At 31.7% G+C, this 10,647-nt stretch overlaps 2 protein-coding genes across 5 annotated transcripts in view; one reads left to right on the plus strand and one right to left on the minus strand.

The window, feature by feature from the left end:
* Window positions 1-2,988, minus strand: part of LOC104786658 (protein LIGHT-DEPENDENT SHORT HYPOCOTYLS 6-like) — a 10,260-nt gene extending 7,272 nt beyond the window's left edge. For all 4 annotated transcript variants that reach the window (XM_010512106.2, XM_019245868.1, XM_010512104.2 and 1 more), the window contains exon 1: window positions 2,104-2,988. In XM_010512106.2, coding sequence (XP_010510408.1) covers window positions 2,104-2,689 — 586 coding nt within the window. In that variant the 5' untranslated portion in view covers window positions 2,690-2,988. The remainder of the gene's footprint in view (window positions 1-2,103) is intronic.
* Window positions 8,257-10,647, plus strand: part of LOC104786660 (ubiquitin-activating enzyme E1 1) — a gene marked incomplete in the record, with an annotated part of 12,407 nt that continues 10,016 nt past the window's right edge. The window contains 4 exon segments of the mRNA XM_010512107.2: window positions 8,257-8,471; window positions 8,655-8,986; window positions 9,350-9,567; window positions 9,837-10,631. Coding sequence (XP_010510409.1) covers window positions 8,671-8,986; window positions 9,350-9,567; window positions 9,837-10,631 — 1,329 coding nt within the window.

Raw genomic sequence — 10,647 nt, forward strand, 5'->3', positions numbered from 1 at the left:
AGAAAATGTTACAAAATTACATTCTAGTATTTATTTATTGTTTATTGTTTTGGTTTGAATTAATAGCATTAAACTGCTTACATTTGTCGTTTTATTAAATTAATAACATTAATTTTTTTCATGTGATTAATCACACAAATAACTATGTAATTTGTGCACTTCAAAAAAAAATCCCCACTAAAATTGTTTAATCATAATTTAAAGAGGACAACTTGATATATCATGGTTTTGTGATTTTTAACCATGGTATAAGTGTGTTTTTTAACTTTGAATTTTGCAAAGAGGTTTGGATTTTCTGATTTTAAATTTAGATAATATTTGCAGTGAGAAATGATTTATTTTACAAGTGTGTTTAGAGTTTTAGATCTGATTTCTAATTGCTTGAATCCTAATTATTTGATTGATTTAATATTCCATAAATTTCTGAGAATTTCTGAGAATTTACAATACTTTTAAATTATGTTTTGCATTTTTTTTAATTTAATATTTTGATTTAGCATAATTAAAAGAGTAATAAATATATTGTGTGAACTAGAGTCTCTGTGGATTCGACCCGTAGAGTATTACAACTGCAAGACTGTTAATACCATTAGGGTATTACAATTTGAGCATATCAACACTCAAATCAACAATCCTCAATAATTTTATTTGATCTTAATTTTTGAAATTAATGAACGAAAGCAAAGAAAAAATAACAAAATGTGTCTATTAAATTAGAAAAATTGGTATTTTTAGTCCTACAAAAATTCTATTAAAATGTTGAAAAAGAAATTGTCAGAGAAACGGTTTGAGAATCTTTTACGTTCATTCCTTCAAAAACTGTAGCTTATGCCTCTAATTCTATTCATTTAGTTTCTATTCAAAATGCAGTTGCTTAGTTCAATCGGTCAAACAAACAAAAATATATTGTAACACCACTACGTTTGAAAGTTAGTAGTTAGTAGACTTGGCATGATCTAAAAAGGTTAAACAGAAACTATGACACATTCAGATTTAATTATGATAATATAGAAACAAAATTTTGAAATATATTGAGTAAGAAAAAATCAAACTTAAATAAAAATACACACATCATTGTAAAAGCATACGTTTTAGCCGGATTAAGACTTAAACCCATGACCCTCACATAACAACCCCATCTATTAGCGCTAGTGTTTTTCTAGACAAACATGGAAGGTATCCTAAAACACGAAATCCTGCATACACATCTTTACATGGAAATTTAAATTTTTTACTGAAGATTCATCACAATATATAACAAAAGACATCTTTGTCAAATGTTACACGAACATGCAAAAAATTCAAACAAATTACCATTCACTGTGAAAGAAACCAAATAGAAAGATGTTCAATAAATTTTACTTGAAACATATCAAATCAATTGGAATATCAACTTTAAAAACACTTTAAGATAACTTTACCCGTTCACTAGAAATGTAATTATGAAGTTTAAAAAAAGTTAAAAAGAAGTAAATGGGAATGTAAAAATGGCATCTCTCTCACGTCACAATTTTTTGCTTTGAAATAATTTGATGATTTGTCACGAAATCAATTTTAAGAATATATAATAGGACATATCCAATAGAAGAGACAAAATATATAAGACGAGAATTGAAAACTTTATGCGAAGAATGAAAGCTGCTCTTTAACCAAATACAATTATCAAATGAATACAAAATAGACATCAACGTATATGGATTTAAATACTCATAAAAACAAAAAACAGAAACTTCATACACGCTAGACAAAAACGTCTCACCTTCGTCAGTCATCGTCGCTTATCTCTCACCACTTTCACAAAATTTTGAATCTAAAACAATCTTCATTAATTCTGAATTATATCATCCTCATATTAGAAATTGAGTATCTTCGTTAGAATAGTATATACTATACTATGATTATGAACCACTAACTTTAAGAAATCACTAGAATGATTCCATTTACTGGACTAAATATAAATTCTCAAGAACAAATGTCATTTTACTATCAATTAAAATATATATAACCGAGCTAATATAGCTCTCCTACACTAAAAAAAAAGATATTTATAATTATATATAGAGAGATATAATAAGCAAATTAGGTATAATCATAATAATTAACCTAGGGGAAGTACGGCTCCGGAGGTGGCCTGAGAATCACGGTTAATTCCGTCACCGGTGATACTACTCGTTAGATCAACATCCAATCTAACGGAGGTAACGGTAGGTTTACGTTTCCGTTTCTTTTTCTCGTAAGGGATCCCACGAGCCTTAGCTTGACTATCTTTGACTTCCCTCAAGTAGATCCTAACGGCGCGTGCAGCAAACGGGTTCGAATCTGGCCGTCCGCCGTTTTCCTCGTAGGCAGCTCTAAGCCGTCCGATCAAAGCGTCGAGTGATCCCCAAGCTTGTTTGTGCGGACAAGGGCAAGAAGACGGTGGATCCGGGTGTCCGAAGAAAGGACATGTAGACACGTGGACTTTGGTTTTCCCGAACTGGTCTAGGTACTTGAGGAACTCGAGCACGTGTGCGCCGCTGCAACGAGCTAGCGTCAAGGGTGGTTTGTGGTTTCTTAGGTACTGTAGAAACGTGTTCCAGTCCCGGCGTTTTTGTGACTCGTAACGGCTTGGTTGCGGTGGTGCTGCTGACGTGGATGGGGATGAGGGAGTTGGGTCTTGTTGAGGTGACCCGGAAACGGCTGGTTCCATGATGGAGTGATTCTCTTTGAGTGGAGGGATTTTGTGAGTGTTTGTAAGAGCTTTTGAAGAGATATAGAAAGAGTATGTTTGAGTTTGGGAAATTTTGGATGGTGTGTGAAAGAGAAGAGAACAAAAGAGTGGAAATTTAGAAAATGTAGAAATCACGTGGCCAAGGTCCCTACCAAAAGTCCACCTGACAAGTTTTGCTGAATGGTAGATTTATAAAATTGGTCTCGACTTGTTAAGTGCGGTTTACATAAGTATATAACGCACCTCTGAATTAAAAAAGCTAGAGAGACAAACCAGACAGGACATCTATGTAGTAGATTCCATATAATAATGACTACTCATCATCATTTCAATTTTTTGAAAAAATTATCTGACAATTATTGTGTTATGTGTTTTTTGGTTTGTTCGGTTCATAACGCAGCTCGTAATGAACGACGTCATATATGATATGGAATGACCCGGTTATTGGAATCTCACCTAAAGTTGACATTTAAAGAATTGATAAGACTCCACCACCTTTATATGGAAAATGAAAGAAGCTACTAGACTTCTAAATTAAATCCCCCTGTATATACATTAAGCACACGCATAATATCATATTTGAATATGTGATGATGACACCAACACAAATAGTTAGGATGTAATTTTGCTTAAAGATTTTCAAACAAACTATTCATAAAATTTATTGTATTCTTCCGAGATATATATATATATTTTCTACCATATTATCATAAAGCCTTTATTTTCCCACACACCTTTATTACGCATGCCATATGATATAGTAGCACCGCCATAGTATTCACACCATTGATTAGTAATCTATATAGAATGGTGGATTTGATGAAAAAAAGATACCGATCACAATGTTATATGGTACTGTCTAACTATCATAATTAAGACGCAAAGATAAGTCAATATCGTAGTCCCCACAATGTTATCAAAAATATATAAAAGATGACTAATTTATTTGAATTATTGGTTTGGAAATCCGTTACCTCAAAACCAAAATTATTGGTTGGTTTCTTTGTTATTCCTTTGATAGGTGCTAATGAGTAAATGACCCACCCCGCACAAATCCAAATTTTTTACTAATAAAAGATATCTATAGACTAACAAAATAGATGCCTTATTTAAACATTTATAGATTGGTGTTGATGCGTTTGAAAACATTGACTAGTTTTGCGTTTGCATAATCTTCGCCAAATTTGGTGTTCAAACTTTTTATTTATGATCAGATCGTATATTTCATAAAACAATGTAATTTGTTTGTTTTTCGTCTTTGTTATCCATAGAAAACACGTTAAATTCATAAGTGTTCCGAAATGAATGATCTATCCGAAAATAAATTTTCAATAGAAACGATGCCAAAACAAAAGATACAAATGTTAGTCAACGTCTTCTTTTTTTTTTGGACAACCAGTCAACGTCTATAAATCAGACTTTCAACTTTGATTATTGATCGTTGGGCGAGTATGTGTATGTGTGCCACAAGTTCGTGCAAAGAGATATTAGAACTGTTTCTATATATTTTGAATGAAAAGAACTAATCCTATATAAGGTGATTTTAATATATGAGTTTAAATATATTAGTACGCGTGTTTGAGATTAAATTGTGTATCAATAGATGACTTTTTTTTTTTTTTTGCAAAACTATGGATCAATAGATAACTTGGTCCGTGTAGATAACTTGATCCGAGTGAGGATGACTCGATAGATGAGTGTGGTGGTAAAATCACGAAAGTGTTCAATTATTAAGAGATTGGAAAGGTATAATAGAACTACAGGAAAACCTCTATAAATTAATATTCAATAAATTAATATATTTTACTGGTCCTAAGTTGAATTAGTGTAAGAAATAACAAATTATGATAAATTAATAAGATAACATTTTTTTTTAAATCCCCATGTAAAATATGGTCCCAATAATATCATAAATTAATAATCATGTAAATTTACATATATATATATATATGCTGATATAATAATATATACTTCTCCTAAAACTCATATCGATAAAAAAATTGTTGTGTTGTATTTTCAACCTATAATGATATAAAATACTTTATTAACATGTCATAAAAATAGCAAAACTTTTTAATTCAATTTCTAGATATGCATCATTTTGATAAACTATTAAAATACGAAAATTGATATTTTCATAAATTAGAATTATTTATGTCATATGTATAAGTGAATTTGTCTATAGTATTTGTAATTTTTTTGTCAATAATATTTTCTAGATTTTACAAATTTAATTCCAAAATCATAAAATTTACAACATCTGAAAGTCTAATATTATTTTGCTAAAATTGTCTCAATTTTTTTTTGACAACTTGTCTCAATTGATATTTTAAAAAAAATTTAATTAAAAATATATCTAATAATTAATAAAAATATATCTAATAATTATTAATTATTAATTTACACAATAAAATAATTATTATTAATTTATTGATAAATTAATATTACTAGAAATTAATAAATTGTCATGGTCCCAATATTATTTTTTTATAGAGGTTTTACGGTATATGTGATGTAATTTTGGTATTCAATTTTAGAATTGACGAACCATTGGACTAATTTAAGAAACAAAGTAAATTGCAAATACTATATTTTTTTCGTCAAAAATTAATTATATTGATGATAATTTGGGCTACGTACTCCATACTCCTGCTTTTTTTTTAAGACATCCTTTTGATTTGGATGGATTGTGGGAATACATCATACACCACTTCTATTCCCCCCATTCCAGCAGTTGAGCTTGACCAAGCTGGTGTTGATGCTGAATTGGCCATTACGTATGCTACCTATGCGGAATGCTTCCTATGGTCAGTAACAATGGGCAAACGTTAGGGTATTTTGCAAATTATGATTATATCTTTGCCAAAATTACAATTTTAGATGGTGGTAAACAACATTAATCTATGAAAAAGTAACAAAAACACCAAAAATCCAGTCTCTTTTAATTTGTTCTTAAGAAAACTCTTTATTTGTGAAATAGTAGAGGGGATTTCTTAAAGTTACATTTACCAAGTTTAATGTAAGATAATCAATGATATTTTTATATTTTTATATGTATTATCTAATAGATGTATGAACTGAAATTGTTATACTTAGAAAAATAAACTAATAACTCTACATTCTTAGTTATTCATAGAATAGTATTTGTTTTTCAAATTATTTTTCTAATGACTAAATTACATAAATTTTATGCTATAGTTTTTGTCTGCTCTCTCTCAACAAACGTACATGTTAAAGTATGTTAGTTTTAAATACAAAGAGTATTAATTATAAACCAGTTACATGATTATTTCAGATATTCTTCTATATGTTGTTTTTATTTTTTTACTAGCAATCGATCCGCGCTACGCGCGGTAGTTAGATTAAAGTGTATTCCGAGTTTTGTTGTGTATATTTTTTTTGGGTTTTGTAAATTCATCTTTACGTTTGTTTTTGTATTTAATTTTGGTTGCTTATGTTGTTTTGTTGGATATTTTAATAAAAATATGTTTTGTAGTAAGTATAATTTAGTTTGCGGTTTTTAAAGGAAAAGTTGAGATCATCTTGTGTGTTTATAATGCTTTTTAAAAAAATTATTATTAGAAGTTAACATTGTTTAGTTGAAGTTGTTGTTTTGCTGTAACTGTTAATTGTCATTAATTTATTATTATTTTTCATTTTGTGGTTGAATTGTTATTTAATATTTTCATATGTATTTTGTAAACTGTTGGAGTAATTTTTTGTCAATGTTTTAGTGTTTGGAGTGAAAAATATTATGGATTTTATTAAGAAAAATAAATAAAATAAATAACTTACATTTCTCTTTTCTAGGCTATTTTTTGTTTGTTTCATTCGGGCCCAATTTCTCTGTAAGGCTTATAATTTGTAGGTTTATTGGGCCATTATTTGTATGTTATTGAGTTGAAATTTATTTGTTCTTTTTCAAAATCCGATGTCCTCGTGAACGGATAGGAGAAGAGCAATTTTCCGATCTAGAGGTCTGTTTGAGGATTGAACTTATGTCTTTGATGCTCGTAATCGTTTTTTTTAGTCATTCCTATCGTAATCGTTTTCCTTTGATTTTTTTTTGGGGGGTTTGCGTAACAAACCCGTTTCCTATCGCAAACCCCCCAAAAAAAAATCAAAGGAAAACGATTATCCTTACTCGCTTTCCTTACTCGCTTCGCATCTGTTGGGATATTTGATTATCCCTTGTTGATTTTGTTAAAGGTGAATGTCAATTGAGTTGCAAATTTGATTATATGAAAATATGTTGGCTTATTTAGGTTTCCTAATTAAGTTGTGAGTTGTTTTGTGTTATTTATTGTAATTGTTTTTCCCGTTTATCCTGTGAGTGATTTTTTCGTTTGATGTGAGTTGTGTTTTGGGGAAAATTAATTTTCTTGTTTATCTTGCTGTAATTTTATAAAGTCCGGGTTGTTTTTTTGTTTCTTCGGTTGTCTTTTTCATATAATTTTGTGTTACGGTTATTTGATTATGGCATTCATATATATGAATCTTTTTAGTTTATTAAATGTGTGTTCATCTCTTTGCGTCTTTGTCTTTGGTGATGGATTTGTGAAGTGCTGCCAAATAATTTTAATTGATTTCTAGTTGTGTTTCCTTGATTCTTTGAAAGTGTTGCTTGGACTGCCTTGTTTTGATATTTGAAATTTTAAATTATGATCAGTTTAATAGAAATCTTTAACTATATTATTACCACTAATAAAAAAATTATAGTATTGTTTTCTTATTTTAATATTTAATTTATTTTACATAATTATTTTTTATTTAAACTTTCGATTAATTATAATTAACAAAAAATATGCACTAAATAAATATTTTAAATTTACTTTAAAATAAAAAATTGAATTCATAGGATTTAAAAATAGTGATGGGTCTAGAGAATTTGAATGAAATAGTGTTAGGCCTACAAATTTTAGATGAAATTTAGTTGATCAGTTTGTCATTTGTATGATTGTTTAAAAGGTTTATTAAAATCTGTAAGGCCCATTAAATTAAAGAAGAAGTGGCTGACGTGGCAGCTGAGATGGCTGCACCAGGAGTGAGAAAAGCTAACTTTATATATATAGATAGATTTTTTGGTGTTTTTGGGCAATGTGATATTATTGCATTAACTTTATGCATGTTCTTTTAATATTTTATATTATTTTTGGCACTAATCAGATCTTAGGTAAATTGATGTTTGGCATTATATTATTCTTTACACTAACTAGATATTTTATTTAATGTACATATAGGGATTCTTCATCTAATGAAGCACAATTCTTAAAAAAATATTTGTCATTATAGCTAGAAATTGCTCCAATTGTTAATTTGTAATTAAAATTTTTAGATTTCCATTTTTTTTAAAAGTCCATTTATTCTACTTATAACATATTATTCAATTTGTGTAACTTTTAGTTTTATTTTATTAAATAGAAAAGCAATATTCCAATTCCATACAATACAAAAGAATCCATAAAGAATTGACTAAACCGGGATATGGTCTACAAATTGTGACGCACGCGTGTCCTCCCGGTCTGGTCAGAGAATTTGCCGTCACAATCACGCGGAGACGAACGACAAATCAAAAACTTGAACCGCTAAACGACGTCGTCCTTCTATATTCCCAAACCAAACCGACCCCTTTCCTTCGTCTCCTAATAAATCTCAAGAGAGTTTTTTGCAATTTCAATTTCAGTTTTTTTCAGATCTCAAAACTTTTCCTCGTTTCCGATTCGATTCGATTCAATTCTTCTCTCGTCTGCTTTCCTCAAAGGTACGTTTCCATCATCTTCTTCCTTGTCATGGTTTCCCAAGTATCGTTTCCTGATTTAGGGTTAGGTATTTCAATTCTGATCGGAGTTTTTCCTATCTCGTCTTCTTGAGAAGCTGAATCAGTATCTTATCTACTTTTTGATTTATTTTTTGTTTCCATGGGAATTTCTCATGTTTTCTCCAGGTTTTTTCATCACTTTATGCTTCACAAGCGAGCTAGTGAAGCTAACGAGAAGAGCGATAACAGCATCGGTTCCGATTTAGCATCCAAGAAACGCCGTATCGATATCACTGATTCTTCTTCCGCGTCTGATAAGTCTTTGGTTGTAGCTTCTGGTAGTAGTAGTAGTAGCGTCGTTCAGCAACTCGACATGGCTTTTGGTAACTCGAATCGTCAGGAGATCGATGAGGATCTTCACAGTCGGCAGCTCGCCGTCTATGGTCGTGAGACTATGAGGCGTCTCTTTGCTTCGAATGTTCTCATCTCTGGGATGCACGGCCTTGGCGCCGAGATTGGTATGGCTCTCTTGTCCCTTTGCTTTAAAACTTGTAGAAATGTTGTTTCCGTATGCATCGTAATTAGATTCTATGAAGAATTGTGTCATCATCAGAACCTAGTCGATTTTACTCTCTAGTTGTTAAGTTTTTGTAATCATGATGATCTGTGATTCTTGCTATCCTTCATCATCCAAATAGTAGTAGCTTCCAGATGTGTCTTTATTTGTTTGATATCTTCCTTATTGGTGTTTCATTACCCTCCGGTATTCTAGTTTGCATGGTAAATTTGCACTGTTGCTTGTGTTCATGACACTTTTGTATCTATATCTTCTTAAGGTTTATTTCCCTTTCTCATAAGTTTTTTTATTCGGTTTTTTTCAGCCAAGAATCTTATTCTTGCTGGTGTAAAGTCTGTGACCCTGCATGATGAAAGAGTTGTTGAGCTATGGGACTTATCCAGCAACTTTGTTTTCTCGGAGGAGGATGTTGGCAAGAATAGAGCGGATGCTTCTGTTCAGAAGTTACAGGATCTTAACAATGCTGTGGTTGTCACTAGCTTGACCAAAAGCTTAACCAAAGAGGATCTTTCTGATTTCCAGGTTGGTAGACAACTCATTTGTCTTGTATATCTGGTCTCTTTTGTATACTGTATCATTTTGTAGATGACTTGTGAGTTTATGATAAATCTGTGACTGAATGGATCGCATAGGAGTGGTTGTCGTTACATATAAGAGATGATTGTCTCCGTAGGTGTTAGGCTGGTTCTATTGTTTATTAGTATTGATTGGGAAGATTGGTGTACATTTTTCTCATGGGTGTTTCTTGTTGGCTGGAATCCTGCTGATACATCTACTTTTGTGCGAAACAGGTTGTTGTTTTCTCTGACATAAGCATGGAAAGAGCAATCGAATTTGATGACTATTGTCACAGCCGTCAGCCTCCTATCGCTTTTGTTAAGGCTGATGTCAGGGGTCTTTTTGGCTCTGTCTTTTGTGATTTTGGGCCTGAATTTGCGGTTCTCGATGTTGATGGAGAGGAACCCCATACAGGCATCATTGCGTCTATCTCTAATGAGAACCAGGCATTTATTTCCTGTGTCGACGATGAGAGGCTTGAATTTCAAGATGGTGACCTAGTTGTTTTCTCAGAAGTTGAGGGTATGACGGAATTGAATGATGGGAAACCAAGGAAGATAAAAAGTGCACGGCCATATTCATTCACCCTTGATGAGGACACTACAAACTATGGAACATACGTTAAGGGTGGTATTGTCACTCAAGTGAAACAACCGAAGTTGCTGAATTTCAAGCCATTGAGGGAAGCTATTAAAGATCCTGGGGATTTTCTATTTAGTGATTTCTCTAAGTTTGATCGGCCTCCACTCCTTCACTTAGCATTCCAGGCACTTGATCATTTTAAATCTGAAGCTGGCAGATTTCCTGTCGCTGGCTCAGAAGAAGACGCTCAGAAGCTTATATCGATTGCCACAGCCATCAATACCGGGCAGGGTGATTTAAAGGTGGATAATGTTGACCAGAAGCTTCTACGACACTTCTCCTTTGGAGCCAAGGCTGTCCTGAATCCCATGGCTGCAATGTTTGGTGGTATTGTTGGACAGGAGGTTGTTAAAGCTTGCTCTGGAAAATTTCATCCTCTCTTCCAGGTTATATCTCTTTTCC

This window comes from Camelina sativa, chromosome 5, assembly GCF_000633955.1.
Source record: "Camelina sativa cultivar DH55 chromosome 5, Cs, whole genome shotgun sequence".
NCBI classification, from domain to species: domain Eukaryota; kingdom Viridiplantae; phylum Streptophyta; class Magnoliopsida; order Brassicales; family Brassicaceae; genus Camelina; species Camelina sativa.